This window comes from Gobio gobio (assembly GCF_949357685.1).
Source record: "Gobio gobio genome assembly, chromosome: 5".
In the NCBI taxonomy this organism is placed as follows: Eukaryota; Metazoa; Chordata; class Actinopteri; order Cypriniformes; family Gobionidae; genus Gobio; species Gobio gobio.
Window position 1 is genome coordinate 43,436,647 of NC_137101.1, and position 18,486 is coordinate 43,455,132.

Sequence of the window (18,486 nt, forward strand, 5' to 3'; positions counted from 1 at the left end):
GTAATGGGATCTAATGGTGGTCGCCATGTTGCCCCTCCATCTTGAAAGTACATTAGCCAAAGAGGGACATACCCGTAAATTCAAGCTTCGCTTTTCGCGTTTTAACCGGTTTTAATACTCGATGGCACTGTACAAAATTCTCTGCCTCGCGCATGTGCGCGTCAACTTGTTCAGACTTGTCTGGTGCATGTGCAGAGAGTTTTCATCTCAGCAGCTCCAGTAACAGAGTTATACGGAGTTTTCCTGGCTTGTTTATTCCTCAAAAGTCTGTTTTTCCTTGTGTGGTATTTCTGTGCGTTAATAACTCCATAAGTAATAATAGTTATTGTCATTGTAGATGTGTTTCAGAGTGTGTCATCGCGTAAATCAGTTGATGTCACCTCAGAAGTATTTTTGTGTCAACATACAATAGCGTAATGCTCACCTATTTGAATAATCATTCAGTTATTTTGTTATCAACAATGTTTATTCGTTTATAGAAAATATTTGCTTGTAATGTATGTTGATGGAAATATGTATCAGGTCTGATCGGCACATTAACAATTGTTATACAGAGCGCACTGCAGTGCTAACGTTAAAGCGCCGCACACACTTTTGTAACCAGACACCGCTTGTTAGCAGCGGCAGCTCAGCTCCTTTTAATGCAGCTGCCTTTAGCGCCTATATATGGTACAATAAGCTCTGGTTTACGGTTACATTATACAAATGTAACTTATAAGTATAGTTATACAGTTCTTAACTGTGTATGTATATTTACCATCCTTATTTGTTCTCTCACAGAAACCACATTTATGTACATATCTACGCAAACCTGTTTATGCCTTGCAATTGGATGACTGAATAAACATTACTAGCATCAAAGTTCACTCTGGATTAGCTGCAGTTCTTTCTAGCCGAATAATTAGGCCAGTTGAGTTCCAACCATCCCACTGGGCACAGAATATCCCACAGGCACCGTGTCGAATGTGGACGAGGTCGAACTGGAAGCCATGTTAATCTTGGACTAAATCGGCCACCGTAGGAGTTGAAACGAAATCGGAATTGAGAGGAACAGAAACTAAAGTTCACTGGATGGTCATATACCTTTTCACCACTAGATGGGGGAAAATATCACACAGTGTAGCTTTAATGCCTGAGGTGGGAAAGCATGAGTTGAGGTGCGGGGTATTAACATTTTTTTATTTTTTTAAATGGCCGAAAGTATACTCTATAAAGTTTTAAATATGGATATTTTTCTTACATAAACGCGTGGATTCGCTTCAGAAGGCCTTTATCAACACCCTGGAGCCGCGTGGAGCAGTTATATGATGGACAGATGCACTTTTTATGGACTTCAAAAACAGAGCAACTATTTACTGCAATTCTGATGATTGGATTAGCCTGGACTTTTGTAATATAACTCCGATTTTATTAGTCTGAAAGAAGAATGTCATATACACCTAGGACGACTTGAGGGTGAGTAAATTATGGGCTAAATTTTATTTTTGGGTGAACTATCCCTTTAAAAAAGGTATTTTTTCACGTTGACATTTTACCCAATCCCAGGAATGACCCATACAGACTGCACAACGTTACGTATTGATTGTTACATACTGTATTGTTTTGTCTTTGTGTTTATAAAGTCGTTTGTGGCCATTTTTTTTTTTTTTTACAGTTTTGATTTTAATCTCACATATTAGATGTGGTATACACTCTTTCATTGGCAGTTTTTATATTTGACTAATTTATATTTGTGACAACATGTTTAAATATGTATTCCTCTGACAGTCTTATTTTAAGTATGCATGCAAGTTTCTGAACACTTTTTTATTTGAGCGTGTGAGTGGGACTTTTATTTTGGTGTGCCAGTGTGACGTCATCAGCATGCGCTGTTGCTCTGTTGTGATTCGGCTGAAGAAAGGTTTGTGTTTTTAATAATTTAAAGTTTTAAATCTATGCAAACCGTTCAGGTAATTATATCGTTTTTAAATGAACTATAAAAACGAGTGCTTTTGAATATAACATTGTAATTATCTAACACGATATTTTTGTGAGTAAAGCTCAGCCATACATGAGTAACAGTAACATAACGTTATGCGTCTCATTTCACTCCCTGTGTCGTCAGTAAAATAAACAACATTTTACTTGTGATAATTAATTTAGCCGACTTATTTATTTGGTGGTTTATTTACTCCTTTATAATTACTTACTATCGGGAAATGAGAGTCGTGAGTGACCATCTTTTAGCGAGCAGATATCAATCAGAAAGTGAAAGTAAAAGCTGAGCAGCTTTTGACTTATGTCATTGTATTTACAGAGCATTCATTCTCTCAGACACGACGAGCTGAATATACCTCATCATATGCTGAGAGCGGTTTATCAACTGTATTAATTGCCTTAATATGTCTTTGTGTCCCGTACAGTAACGATAGTAGAAAATGTAGAAGAATCAAGATTTTAAAGTCAATGTTTGATTGACTGATTATTGTGCTGTTATTGGCCTATTAAAGACTGTTATTATTAACTAAATAATCATATTATTAATAATGATTTCTTATAGTAGTGTCATTAAAATGTTTTGTTAATGCGTTATACGAACAAAACAAAATGCTGACATGTTATGATGTTGTTTTCATCTCGAACAACTAGTTATAAGAATGATGCGTCTCTTTTATGACAAGCTCTCGTGATGATTTGTGATTTTAGATCAACTTGCAATTCTATTTTGATGTGGGATGTAGTTTTGTGGTCTGTTTTTAAATCATTTTCATTGGAGTCTTCAGTCACATGCACGTGTCCATGTCGATAATGTGGTGATATCGTCAATATTAGGTATATTGTCAAAGGCATCAGCTATTGGTGATATCTCTGACCATTGTTGATACATAATATCGTCGTCTATTGACACAGCCGTCATCTGAGTCTAATCGCTGCTCTCCCTCCCTCTACGTAATTAAAGCTGTGACAATTAAGTGCATGAAATGTCACATGCCACACTTCATATTTAATATTTGTTTATGTTTTTATACAACCCAAGCATGCAAACTTACAGGCCTATAGAATGTTAGCGAGGGAGGGTTTGATTATTAAAACCCAGAGATTTAGTTTGCATTTATTTTTCCCTTTCTATTAATTGTTCTCATCTTAAACAGGACAAAGCACTATTATAAAGATGGCGCTTATTAAAGAGGAGAGTGAAGACGTGATGATTGAAGAAACATTCAGAGTGACACAAGAAGATACTGAGGAACAAACAGGTTGGTTTCATTCTCAAAGCTGAACTCACTCATTTGATCCTTGTTAAAATGTCCAGCTCTACAGAAATGACTGATATTTTTGAAGTGTCCTAATTAAACTGGTTTAATTTGACATGGAGCGGGTCGCCTCCTGTGGACAGACATGTTGAGATCACATGACCAGAGAGGTGATTATGACATCATTCATTAATTTAGGAAAAATAACACAGAAGTTGTCTAAACAAAACAACAATTATTTTTTGTAATCGAGTAATCTGTCGATTATTTTGACGAATAATCGAGTAATCGGATATATATTTTTTGCCTTTAAAATTACTTAAAATACATATAGAATGACAACGAGGAAATAATATTTAGTTCAAATAATGTATATAAAGTAATCAGATGATTTCATAGAACAACACTGTTAAAATATATAAAATATAAACAATCATCGTGTGTACATTATATTATAACAAATGCCTGCAGAAAGCGCCAACAGTCTGTTGTTGTCCCACTTTACAGCCGATCAAATCCTTGTTTAATTTTGACCAAACAACATTTAATTCTAATGTTTACTTAATATTTAATATACTTTACGATAGCAATGCTACAGACACTGTAATTTCTTAAACAAGAAAACAGGCAAACTCAGAGCGAAGGTGTAGCGTTTTAGGGTTACATTAGCCTGGGAAAACCCAGACAATTTCCGGCAAATTTAGATTTGCTCTGCAAGTAGTCTGGCAAAGAGCCCGTTCAAACCCATGCTTTACACGATGATGACAGCGCAGTGACAGTGAAGCAGATTCTGTACACTACAAAGATGGATGTAGCCGTGGAACATCACTCGTTCGAAATCAGCTATCGCGGCTGTTTTAAGCGATTTTAAACTTTTCCTTTCCGTTAAAACCCGAGCAAAGAACAACACTTCATATCTAAAAAAGATGTTATCGCTGTCTTACCGACTGGATTTGGCAAAAGTCTGATACCAGCTTGCTTGTCTTAGCGAGAGCCCTCTGGTAGTGTTAATGTTTCACAAAATATAGTTTTAAGTCCTTTTCAGGCGAGAATGTAGTTGTTTAAAGCTCAAATCTGTGGTTTATTTGTAAAGAGAGCGCCTTTTTGAAAACATGATCTGCCGTTTTTGGAGTTGTGAGCTCCAGTGGATCAGCGGCACTCAATCGCTCATTAACCCCGCCGAGAGGCGCCTTTCCTCGGCCAGTCCTTCTGCCGTCTGCCGCTGGCTCTGATGTGAAGATATGGTTCGTTTTGTGTAGATCTAACGGCTGATCTTTGCTCTCATTAATCTATAATTTGTTCCCTGACAGATCGTTTTGTCTGAGGGCAAAGTGAAGTTTCATAACTTTATATTTGTAAGCTATTAAACTTTTCCGTTGTAGTCTCGTAGCGCTTACTTTCTTTGACTGAATTGCTTTATGTATTGTATAGCTTCTTATACCTTTTACTTATACTTTTATAATGGATATTGATCACGCATTAAACTAACATTTAACAAAAAGAGACTGGGTTTTGTTTTATGTCATATCTCATTGTATTACAGTGATAATCATAGGCTATATTATGCACACATATTACATGTTTTTATTTTCTTAATGTAAACGAAAAGAGGCCGGGTTTTTTAATATTTCGTTTTGTTATATACGTGCATTGAAGATAATATGCATTGCCTGCACTACATTTGTGTGGCTATAATATGTTTAATATTTAAAATATCATTATTTTGTTTTATTGTAGCCTAAAATGTACAAATATATACTGAGTGATACTGTCAAGAACGCTGTTCTTTCTCCGGGGTCAAACTTGGTAAGTCACGGATGCAAGTCAGAAGTTTGCGTACGAAATATGTCATAAAACACCACTGCCTCATTTCATTAAAAAAAAAAAAAAACATATTAGCCACACAAATGTGGTTCAGGCAACGCGTAGTTAGGCCTACATTGATTATCTTATATATTCATAATAAAACGAAGTATAAAACACCCTGCCTCTTTTCGTTTACATTTTAAAAATAATTAAACATTAACATTTCCTATTTGAGAACACAAGTACAGACAAAACGCATATTGAGAAACGGCCAGAGTCTCAGATGTTTCTCCGTTGCTCTGCATACGTCATCTCCTTCGTCGCTCTGATTGTTTTTAGGTCTATCCAATTGCGTCCAGAGGCATTTGAGCGACGCCCGTTGGTGACGCCCCTTTGGAATGATTTGTCTATGAAGCTTTGCCAGACCATTACTCAGTTACTACTGAGAATGGTCTGGTTTTAACCAGGCTAGGGTTACATATATTATTAAATAAAATTTAGCTCAATAGGGAATTATGGGTATTAATATTTAGGGATTTATGATTAATCATAACAGGTTATAATCGAATCATAAATCTCCAAAATTACCCAAAAAAGGGGAATACCTAACAGAGCAGTAACCGAACCTGACCCGAGCCCGACAGGTATTAAGATATTTGTGTCCGAGCCCGACCCGAACCCGAATCAATTTTTTTTCTCATACTAATGACACATGTACGTTTTTTCGTGTGGAAAGCCCGCTTTTATTAAGCAACTGTAGGAAGGCATTCTGAAATGATTACAGATGAGCGCATCAGCGTGCAGACTGGGAAACAAATACACATGTTAACACAGCGCCCGTTCAAATAGCCAATTGAAATTAAATGAACAAAGGTCTACCAAAAAATGGCCCAAGCTAACAGATCAAAACATTAACGTAACACAAATGCAGCTTATACCCCTTTTCCACCAAGGCAGTGCTGGTGCTAGTTCGGAGCCAGAGCCTAGTTTCAAATCGGTTCTTTGTGTTTCCACACTCAAAGCACCAGCTCTGAGACAGGGAAAGTGGTTCTTAAGTAGCACCAAAACATTGCTGGGCTAGAAGTAAGAACCGATTACGTCAGGCACTGGGGGCGGGGTCAACAAGACCAACACCATTTTTTAAATAGCAGCTAATGGAGCTAACACCTGCTGCTCGTTTGTAATCTCCGTCTATACAAATTACGGCAAACTGCATGAATGCGTTGGATTCGCTGTGTTTTCGTTGTGTTTTGATGCCGATGTAGGATCGTAAAGCCATGTGAATCAATAGTAACGCAACGTTTGCATTGTTGATGGAAGGCTTGTTCGCGCCGGTGCTGTGCAGAGACCGATCGCTGTATGATAACGAGTCCAGCGAGAGCATATGACTCCTTATGCTTTTGATTCACTCATGCAGTGTTTTGATATCATACGCTGATCGTCTGCGCTGCGCCGATACATCTCGAACAAGCCTGGTGTGTTTTTGTTTCCCACTGCCTCGCTAGTATGGGCTCGGGTCGGGTATCCATCCTCTATTACAGAATAACGAAAGTAACGAAAAAGAATGAAGACAATGGAAATAGAGGAAGGACAGAGGAATGGCAATTATCACCTTAAACGGGTTCAAATCTTAACGCGCATCTAAATTTCGATAGAATTGATACTTGCATGGTTTCTTTGTGTCGTGTAAAGCAAGATGTGTGCGTTGGCATTTCTCAGAGTGTTCGTGCGCTGAAGCTCTCTCTCCGCTTGGTCCTTCCGGAGCTTGGTCGGTCCGCGGGAGATTTAAAGGTGTTTAGGAGCGAGTGTCTTTGCCAAAAAGGGAGGAAGGGAAAGTTCATCTCATCCGAGCTGGGAAGGTTCCTCAAGCGCTGCCTGGATGGAGCGTGCTGCCGGCCGTGTCGCAGAGCATGTCGATCTTTAAAGGAAAAAAACAGCTTGGCTGAGCTGCCCGCGCTGGGGACGAAGCCCCGCGAGCCGCGCTGACCTGACCTGACCTGACCTGACCTGACCTGACGTAGGGATGCGCGGTATACCGGTACTGGAAAAATACCGGTATATATTTTATTTCAAACGGTATGATATAATGATTTTGCTCATTTCGGTATATGCTGCTGTTCCGAAGTTTACCGCTAGGTGGCAGCGCGCTACCCAAACTGACGTGAAACCGGCAAATGTGGCAACAGAACAAAATGAATACAGCAGTTGAATCTCACTCAACACGCACAAAACTCATTAATAAAGAGAGGAGTATACGTGAAATTTGGAATTACTTTGCTTATAAAACTGCTGAAGAACCATCAAACCTTGCCAAGCATCGGTCACTTAATTCCTGACTTGTAAGACATTAAGAGATCGACAGGTGAGGGCATCATTCTAACGATCTAATTTAGACATTTTTCTTTTAACACTGATTAACGCACATACATAAGATTGTATCGTTTAAATATTATGAAATCTCCAGCGTTCGTTTCAACCAGTGACGTTTAGACCTCATGATATTTGCACGCATACTATTGCACTATTTACATCCGCGAAAGACATACCCGACTGTGTTTATGTAACTACTCACTAAAGATTGACATTTGACATAATTTTGTGTGTATTTGACTGAGGAATAACAACTTAATTTGGAATGCGCGAGCTCTTTAGGCTTGTGTGTGTGTGTGTGTGTGTGTGTGTGTGTGTGTGTTTGTTGTTGGCATGAGCGCAAAGAAAACTCTCTCTCAAAGAGCTCTCATCCCATGTATTACGAAATGCTATAAAATCGCTTACATGTTCAAATTGGCGAGGTTTAAGAAGACGTGGGCCGTGATTTCCATCAGCTGTCCTGCAATGGAAGCGAAAGTGTTGAATCTGAGCGCGCAGATGCTTTTATAGTGCAGGTGCGATGTCTTTTGAAGCCAGAAGCAATTTGCTCATTTTGAGATAGTGGAGACGCGCAGTAATGCTGAAATTACTTACAAAAAAGTTGCCAAATGACTGATTGATGTGATAATCTTTGTTGATTAATTTGATAATAAACATTTGCTGTAATTTCCCACTTCATAAACCCAAAACTTGCGAGAGTGAGTAAAATTATGCGCAATACCCGCATCAAAATTCAGACCCTTTATGGTATCGATTTAATATCGGTACTTCGGTATTAGATTGGAGTACCGTACCGAAGACAAAATTGTGGTATCGAACCATCCCTAATGTGACGGGAGGAAGATGCGAAGACAAGAGTGAAGAGCCCAAAGTCCTGTCCTGTGGTTTTAAGGCTCATTAACATACGCCCATGTTTCCTGAACTGACCTATGTTTCCTGAACTGACCTATCATAGGTGTGGACTTTTGGCGAGACAAGGTTTTCTTTGTCTCTGTTTAACGACCCACTTTACAGCTTTATGATGTGTCAGAGTTAATGCCGTTTGCTAGTTTGCTAACTGTATTAATCATACATTTCATAATCATATACTGGGCATTGCTGATTAAAGGGTTAGTTCACCCAAAAATGAAAATTCTGTCATTAATTACTCACCCTCATGTCGTTCGACACTCGTAAGACCTCCGTTCATATTCGGAATACAAATGAAGATTTTTTTGTTGAAAGCTGATGGCTGAGAAAGGCTTCAGATAGGCCTCCATTGGCATTCAGTACATTCACACTTCCAAGATCCATAAAAGGCACTTAAAACGTCGTTACAAAGTCCATCTCACCACAGTGACTCTACAATAATTTTACGATGCAACGACAATAGTTTTTGTGCGCAAAAAAAATCAAAATAACACCTTTATCCAACTTGTTATTGTCTTCCGTGTGTGCCTCCACGACGCATGCGCGAGAATATGACGCAGATCCGGCGTTCGGACATATGACCCAGAAGCGATTTGTTTACGAGCAGAGGAAGACGCGCGTGTCTAAGCTGTTGGATTCTACATTGATCGTGCTTTAGGTCTCGGCGTAGTGCTCAAAATGGGGCTTAAGTGTGCATTTCATGGATTCCCAAACCCCCGGCGCTACGTCATATTCTCGCGCATGCAATGAACAGTTGCATATTTAGAAACATATTGATGTATTCTCCTGTGTTTCTGTAGGTTAATAAATTATTTACCTTACAGGTCTGGTGAAATGGCGCACATGGCGATGAACAACAGATGAATGTTATAAGCGACCCAAACTCACAGCATATTCAGAGATGGAGTTTTAGACTCTCTACTCATGTAAATGATAACAGTTCACGTGTAGCAGAATGAAGTCGCTCTGAGACGCATGCAAGTAGTCTACACGCATGTAAACGAAGCGCATATTAAACCAGCGGGGCATATATGCCTTTGTGAATTCACAACAACAATATTCTATGGTTTTTAATTGGTTTTAATACATTGTGTAGCCTTAGAAAACGGTTTAATAATGCGGTTCATGGATTTTTGTCAGTGGAATGCGCCACTTCTAGTATTTTGCCGGTTACTCGACACAGGCAAATTGCAATCGAGGATTTTTTTAAATCGAGTACTCGATTTTAATCGAAGAATTGTGACGGCCCTAATCTTGAGTAACATTAAACCCAGTATCTACTTCTACATTTCTATCACTTAATTATGTAACAGTATCTTACAAATTTTTTTTGTTTGAATGTGACAAATTTTTCCTTTGTTGTCCATAAGTGATTTTTTCTTCTTCTCATCCTCAAATTTCAAACTGGTGTCTTGTAAATATTACTTTGTTACCAGGCAGACTGATTGTTTGTCTTCAGTCTTTTACTTGTGGAAGTTGTATAAAAGCAGCCGATCACATTAGATCAAAGCAGTTGCTGAAAGTGCGTTGAGGTTTGTGGTCAGTGTTCAGACTGTGTCTGGATGGATTGTGGGCTTCAAAGCTGAAACTGAGACACTAGTGCTGGAACTGGAAGTGTTTCAACTACATTAGTGTTAATTTCGGCAGCTATTTTTTAATTTAGTCTCAGTCTTAGTCCTGTGTCAATTGTGCTTTTTAGTTTTTATCATATTTAGTCGACCATGTCCTTTTTTTGTTTAGTCAAGTTTTAGTCAACTAAATGTCTGAGCATTTTAGTCTAGTTTTCATCAATGAAAACTTTTCGTCATGCTGCATTGATAATCCTGATTATTTTGCTTAAAATTATAAACCACAAGGATTGTTGTCATTTGAGAAATGTATTTATTGTTGCACTTTCACCTATAAGCACAAATCAAGAGAATGTCGACCCATAAGCATGTTTTTTTTCTCATCTAGTTTAATGATTTATTATATAGTATATTTATCATATAGGTCTAATAGAAAAATAAGAAACTTCTAAAAAAAAAATTAACAGTGAAATTCCACATTACTTTAATGTTTTTTCTATTAAAACGACATGCCGTGAATGCAGCATAAACTCTGTGGCCCTCCATACAGGGAGTTTGACACTCCTGGCTTAAAGGGATAGTTCACCCAAAAAGGGAAATTCTGTCATCATTTACTCACCCTCAAGTTGTTCCAAACCTGTATGAGTTTCTTTGTTCTGCTGAACACAAAAGAAGATATTTAGAAGAATGTTTGTAACCAAGCAGATAGAGCAACCATTGACTACCATAGTAGGGAAAAAAATACTATGGTAGTCAATGGTTGCTCTTTCTTCTAAATATCTGCTTTTGTGTTCAGCAGAACAAAGAAACTCATACAGATTTGGAACAACTTGAGGGTGAGTAAACGATGATAGAATTTACATTTTTGGGTGAACTATCCCTTTAACCCTCGTGCACTGTTCGATTTCTGGTTACACTCATTATGGTCCGGGTCAAATTGACCCTAATTGGATTCAATACAATTCCCCAAAAATCACACTATGAAAAAACACATACAATCAGGTACAAACAATTCACTTTTAATATCAATACTTTTCACACATTACAAAGAATAAATATCTGAATTTACGATTTATAAAAATATTTTTAACCACATTTTTTAGATTGGCCCTTAGAACACTTGCCTTTATACATTTAGAACAATAATATCTTTGTCTAAACCAGCGTTACTCAAAGTGTGGGGCGCGCCCCACTGGTGGGGAATAGAGACGCGACAGGTGGGGCGCGACAAACGGAAGGAAATTTGGTAATTTTTGAGCCCATCTTTATTACCATTTGAGCGGTCCCACATGTTGGATTTTTATTTCGGTGCACCTGAGATGAGATGTGCTGCGCTGGTGGAAACAACATGAGACCATGACACCGCGACTATCCAGACGGCTCGCACAGTGTTTAGAGTGGCGCGGGGCTGGAGCTATGCAACGCATCGCCACAAATGAGTAAATGAGTCTGGGGAGGAGCACGCGCAGTCAGCGGAGGCTCGCGCTGTGGAGCCAGGCGAAAGTATAAACAAGGCTTAAAGCAAGCCAACACGCAAACTACCGCAAGTGAAACTGAAAATAGACAAAAACACAATCATCTTCATTAAAACGAATGAGACTAAATGCTCTTACAAGTGCTTAGGTCGCTCTCTCATATTGCGGTCTTTGATGTTAAAATGAGCTGATATATCCTACCTAATGCAGCTCATCTGTTGCTTTCGTTGACGTGAACTACGTTAAATGTGCATATAGCTCAGGCCGGGAATTGAAGATCGGATTTATATTCTTTTTGTAGAGAGGTGTAAGGTAAGACAAACAGCATGTTCGCTTTTTTTTCGATTAGCCCGTTTTGTTTGTGAGCGCCGTTGCGAGCAGCATCTGCCTCAGCTTGTAAAAAACAATACATTTAGAGTTTGTAAAATACACACTGGTGTCACTGGAAGCAGCAATAACAATCCATTCAAAAATAATTTGCTGACGTTTTATTCATATCAGATACACATAGTGTAAGTAACTAAAAAGTTTACTCTATTCGTCTCCCAGTTCACCGGTCACTTAGGCTACTTGCATGTGTTTCGGGAGAAACTGATCAATTCACGCGAATCCGACTGACAGGACTCTCTGAACTGCGACGCAAACAAACATAGGTGCCCATCTCACGTTATAGATCAAAATCAAGATAATTTATGAAGGTTTTTAAATGGAAAAACACACTCACTTACACATATTTGAGAATTGGATTATTAGATTTGATGACATGGTAAGCAAGTTTGTCAAGTTCGTCTGATATATCGGCTGATATATATATATATATATATATATATATATATATATATATTATATATATATATATATATATATATATAACACAGAAACGCATATAGATTTCCCTTACATTAGTTATTTGTAGTTATTCATGATCCCTCAGCCTCTCTAAAATAATGTCATAAAACGAACAAGTTTATTTTTAAACTGCATTATGGTCACAACAGAACAGATGAACATAAAAATATATTAAAGTTCTGATAAATAAAATGTATTAAAACTATGAAACGCCAACACTCATAATGTGGTTGAGCGGTGTTTTGTCCGTTTTTATAATTTTGTCAAATATTAATTTATCGGCCATCATAAATGCAGATACCGATAGTTTGGAAAAACTTTGTTGGGGCGATTGGGGACAGGTGGGGCTCGGAACCCTTCACTACCTCCAAAGTGGGGAATGGCAGAAAAAGTTTGAGAAACACTGGTCTAAAACCTAAAGTAATCTTGACCAACTATATAGCATTTTAAAGCTTTCAGACTCTAATTTTCATATTTGGTGACTGATTTTCAAAAGAGATAACAGAGCAGTAGATAAATAGCAATTGATTCGTCATTTGTGATGCAGTGCCAAACTATAACGCGCGCTCTGACTCTTTCCATATCGTTTTTTATATGCATTTTAGAGATTGAATTCAAATAAAATATTAACATTACTGCCCAAACTACTTCTGAATAGGATGTGTACTTCATAGATATTTTGAAAAGTATGAAAATATAATGTTCAGATCACTCAAACCATATATGGAAATCGAAGAGTCTACATGTCATCTAGTGGAAAACGTTGGTACTGCGCACAATTTTTTTTTTTTAGATATCAACCTAAAATTTGGTACAGAATTTCAGATATTTAGCTTTGATTTTCTTGAGGTTTTAGAATTGAACATGTTTTGTAATATGTATATTTTATATAAAAAATATTTTTTTATATTTTTATATATATATATATATAAATATAAATATATATATGTTATATATTTTACATGTTCATAAACTTCTATAACTTGTTTTAAACTTTACTTTTACAACTTATACAGTGATGGCCGATTTCAAAACACTGCTTCATGAAGTTGTTAATCTCAGCAAGACACTGGCACTTCAGGACTAGAGTTGAAGAGCTCTGAGATTCAACAAAGTGTTTTGTATTTTGTGTCTGTACAGTTGCTTCTGAATAGCTGTCCTATATGGGTCAAATTGACCCACAAACAGCAAGAGTGTATAAAATTTTGATATGCACATTTCACAACGCATCAGCATGTTGAAACTTTGCATGCATGTTAATGACCCTAAATGAGAAAAGGTCACACAATTTCAAGAAAAACTATGTAGGTTAGGTAGTATTTCAGATAGATTGAAAAAAGAAATTATAGCTCATTTTTACCATTTGTGGCATACAAAAATTATTTCTGTATTGAAAAAAATGGGGAAAAGCTATTTTTTTTTAGCTTCATAGGTTAGTAAAAAAATAAAATAAAATATAACCAAGAAATGTTGTTATTTTGGGTCTCTACAATTGCCTTAGAACATTAAAATATGCGGGTCAAATTGACCCGTGAACATCACGAACGTAACAGTAAATGTGTGTGTATATGTCAAAACACATCAGCGTGTGTTGAAACTTTGCATGCATGTTCATGACCCTAAATGAGAAAAAGTCACAAAATTTTAAGAAAAAAAACCTCGGTTAACTGATATTTCTGACAACTTAAAAATCAAAACGGGTCAAATTAACCCGCAACGTAACACAAGGGTTAAGGTGTTTAATCTAATCCCATTGCATGGGTTCCACCAGGGCTGGACTGGTAATCTGGCATACCGGGCATTTTCCCGGTGGGCCGACGCACGTTGGGGCCGATACAAGGTTATTTATTTATTAAATTTTTTGCCACGGACTGGCCCATCATGCAGGGACAGTGGCCCATTGGTTTGTCTTCTGAATTGACAGGCCAAAGCGAGAGAGACCTTCCCTCCTCCATAGACTGTGTAGGCGCTGTTTAAAAGTTTGGGCGCATGAAACTGCAATAGCGCTGCCGCTGACGAACGTGCGCTGCGTTTCTGCTGCTCTATGAAGTGATGAACCGGCACTTTGACTCCGAATGTTGTTTTATACAATCGTGTGATATGGGAACATTAAAGGTTCTGTGGTGAATCAGCTGAAAACAGCCGCGACCATGTAAATACATCACGAGGTAAATTGGAAAACAGCAATACACACAACTACAAACTTGTCACTCTAGCACAACCAAATTCAATAGTTTATTATTATTTATTTATTTTCGAAACCATATACCTATGGTAATGGGGAGCATGATTTTACCTGTAACTATGCCCACAGTTAAATGAAACTGACCTACAGTTAAACTCAGTTAAAATGTCATTACACGCTAAAAAAAAAGGTTCTATATGGCACCAAAAATGGTTCTTGGCTCGTAATCATAGGGGAAAGTTTTTTAGTGCTATATAGCACAAATTTTGGTGCTTCAGAGGTTCTTCACCGGTTCTTTGACTAAGGTGCTATATAGCACCTCTGAAGAACCGCTGAAGAACCACTGAAGCACCAAAATTGGTGCTATATAGCACTAAAAAAAACATTTTTGGTGCCATATAGAACCTTTTTTTTTTGAGTGTAGAGTAATTAAATTATAATTCAACAAAACAGCTTTAAAGCCTGGATCCCATGCATTAAAGGGATTGTTCACCCAAAAATGAAAATTATGTCATCATTTACTCACCCTCAAGTTCCAAACCTGTATGAGTTTCTTTGTTCTGCTGAACACAAAAGAAGATATTTTGAAGAATGTTTGTAACAAAGCAGATAGAGCAACTATTGACTACCATAGTAGGAAAAAAAATACTATGGTTGTCAATAGTTGCTCTATCTGCTTTGTTACAAACATTCTTCAAAATATCTTCTTTTATGTTTCACGGAAGAGAGAAAGTCATACAGGTTTGGAACGACATGAGAATAAATGATGACAGATTTTAAAAGCAGTAAATTCACTTTAATGTATCCTAGCTCAAAATCAGTGGTTTACTGTCAAGTGCATTTCTGTGTGACAAAAGTGCAATATTACGTTTGTTATCTGCATTTACAGTAAATTCGATAATATCCATCATTAGTTGTCCCTGTCCTAGATTTATTTATTTATTCCAATTTAAGGCCCTAACCCCAGTTAAAACATTCAAGAGGGACTCAAGGGCCTGGATGGGCTGGATTTGCCAGGGCCGAATTTTAGCCCCAGTCCAGCCCTGGGTTCCACCAATGACATGTGAGTCCACAAGATGGAGATTTGATTTAAAGTCATGCCGTAGGTGCAGTGTCTTTGGTTTCAGTTGGATTTTCATAGACCAGCTTGTAGGCAGTTGCAGGTGAAGACTATTTATCTGAATGGCTGGAAGGGGCAGCAGTTCATTCTGGGTGAAGTTCATCATGGAAGACTGAAATGCTGAAGACATGGAAAGTACAGGGAGGCAAAAAGAATAAGATTAGCATAGATAGCATTCAGTTAATTTTAATTCAGAGATATAGAGCAGGAGAAATTTTGGAAATTTGAGAAAAACAGAAAAAAGGCGGTAAAACAAGGCTTAAAAAATGTGCAACAATTAAATAATGGACTCTCACCAGTGATGCGCGGGTTGATCCAAAATGAGCGGGTGCCCGCGGCCACCCGCGGTTACCCGCGGTTACGAGTCATCCAAAAATATTTTTAATGATATTCGGGTCACGGTCGGTCGGATCGTCAATAAATCCTTATTTACCTTTTGAATGTTGAGCGTTATTAACTTTTGAATAAATGCTGACGCGGGACAAAATGCCCGATTTCCCAAAACGTTGAACTGAGCAATGCCATTGTACCATTTTAATAGGCTACTTTTAAACGCATTTAAAGTCAGTTTTATGTATTTTCTGAGAGGGGGCGGGATTTTTGTTGGGAAAGTCGGGGGAGAGACACACACTTCGATTAGACTGGATAAACACATGCAGCATCTTAATTGTTAAGAAAATTAAACGAAATAAATCAAGCCTGTATTACATAACACTAGGCTATATCATACAGCATTCAGAAAAATAACAGTTTGCGCTCCTAAGGGCTTTCACACTTTTCCAAATGTTTTCCAAATGTGGGCTGATGAATTCTTCAAGCCGGGTCGAAACATAAACATCGCGTTCATCAATAATATGCATCTGGAGCTGAAATGGAAAATGATGGGCCGCCTCAAGAACTTCCTGCTCTCGCTGCTGCACCTCTGAGCGCACCACGCCAGGGCCTGAAACATTTTCTCAATGGCCCAATGAGCTACGATGAGCATTTACTACTTTTAAAAAATGCGGGTCGGGTACAATATTTTCTTCTTTTTTTTTGCGGTCCGAGTTGCGGGCGGGTTAGTTGAAAACGTCGGTCGGGTGCGGGTTGTTTATACATTGACCCGCGCATCACTGACTCTCACACAGGTGACATTTCGAGCATACAGGCTCTTCATCAGACAATTAAAGGTAGCACTGGTGCAATAACAGTCTAAGAAAATATCATGGTTTCACAGTAATCCTTCAAACATGCTCCAGCATAAAAACAACAGAGAAAAGAAAAGATGCCAAAAGCTGGTAATTTGTAACATTAATAAGTACAGTTTCTGTGCTATGTTGGGGCTTAAATACTGATTAAAATTCTTCACTAATATCGTTTCCTAAACTGAACACCGTTGAGAGCAAACCGTTTTTGTAATATTGTGACCTGATCCAGCAAAATGAGTCACAGTGACCCAAATTTCAATTGAGAGGAGACTATAAGCTTTAAAATGATACCCTACTCAAAGTCATATCTTGAATGGTTTTAAAGATATACCCATTTGAATTATGGTCGTCTGCCCTCCTTTTACAATTGAAAACCTGAGAAAATCGCTTCTAAAGTTTTTTGCCCGTTTTTTGTTGATATCTTTCAAAATCCTTTGCATTTAAAGGAATAAACTATTTATTTTACAGCTTATATATATATATATATATATATATATATATATATATATATATATATATATATATATATATATATACAAATGTCTTTGGTCAAATTAAGCTATTAAACCAGACTGAAGCTCAAATTATTTTAAAGTATTTATTTGAATAAACATTTTAAAAGGCACTTTTACAAAGATGTATTAAAATGAGAAAGATTGAACAGAGGTGCTACATTTTTGCTTGAGATCGGGTGTGTGCGTGCATGCATCCGCATCCTTGACTGTCACCTCGTGTGTAGACGCCCATGCACACGCAGTCACTTTTCTCTCTTTTGACAGCGACATTTCTCAAATTAATAAAAATAACTACACACAGTATACTACTGTTGGGGTAACAGCTTAGGACCCAGGACCAGTAGTGAAAAATGAAGACCAGGAGTCAGGAGTCAGATTAATTAAAGAAAATTTTACTGAAGAATAGTTTGCAGTTTCATCAGCAGAAGCCAGCTCAAGAGGAGTTCGTAGGCCGCACTCCCTCTAACAGTCTCCCCGCCTCCGTCTAACGTACATACAATTTTCTGAACAGTTATACTGTTTTCAAGGTCTAGACACGTCATTACTGCCATGTGGAATGATTCTGATTGGTTCTAACAAAATGCAATGTAAGCAACTTTCCACACGTAGACAGATAGGAGCATATATCTCTAAAAATGCGTAGACTTGATGTCGCCCAGGCCCAGATTAGTCCCCAGTGACCTCGGAGGTCACAGAAAAGCATCTAAAGGTCTGGCATCGCCTGCAGGAAGGCCCATCTCCAATACTGGATCTGCACAGAATCATACAACGCACACACACAACACTCCAGAGAATACCAGTTTCCTCAAGGTTGGGAATATCTTAACTAACTATCAACAAAGCACTTCTCCAAAACATGGTGATACTACATTTAGTACAGAAGTGAATTTTATTCTATTTAGTAAGAAAAGCATATAAAAGAGGTACATTTCTCTGAGTCCCCACAAGAGTCCCATGTGACATAGATGACCCCAGGGGTCACTTTAGTAAGACATACAGTTAACACATGCTGAGCACTCTTCACTCCCTGGAGTGTCAAACACCAAGGACATTTGCCTGTCAGCACGTCTTGACACAGACTCAGAGCAGCACCTAAAGAATGTGGATTCAAAAGCACACAGCAACTAAAACACTACAATATCCAAACACTCCTTGAATTTAGAGAACTGATTTATCAAATGTAGGAAATGGTTATAACTTGATTATCATTCATTCTTATTTTAATATTGAACATAAAATCATTCTTGAAGGATATGTGTCTGATGAAGA

The 18,486-nt window shown here is 37.8% G+C and overlaps 1 protein-coding gene across 1 annotated transcript in view; it reads left to right on the plus strand.

Annotated features, from left to right (window-relative positions):
- The first annotated feature begins 1,844 nt into the window (after positions 1 to 1,844).
- LOC307126540 (uncharacterized protein) overlaps positions 1,845 to 18,486 on the plus strand; it is a 32,870-nt gene continuing 16,228 nt past the window's right edge. Inside the window, exons 1-2 of the mRNA XM_079817123.1 lie at positions 1,845 to 1,900; positions 3,132 to 3,236. Coding sequence (XP_079673249.1) covers positions 1,864 to 1,900; positions 3,132 to 3,236 — 142 coding nt within the window. The 5' untranslated portion in view covers positions 1,845 to 1,863. The remainder of the gene's footprint in view (positions 1,901 to 3,131; positions 3,237 to 18,486) is intronic.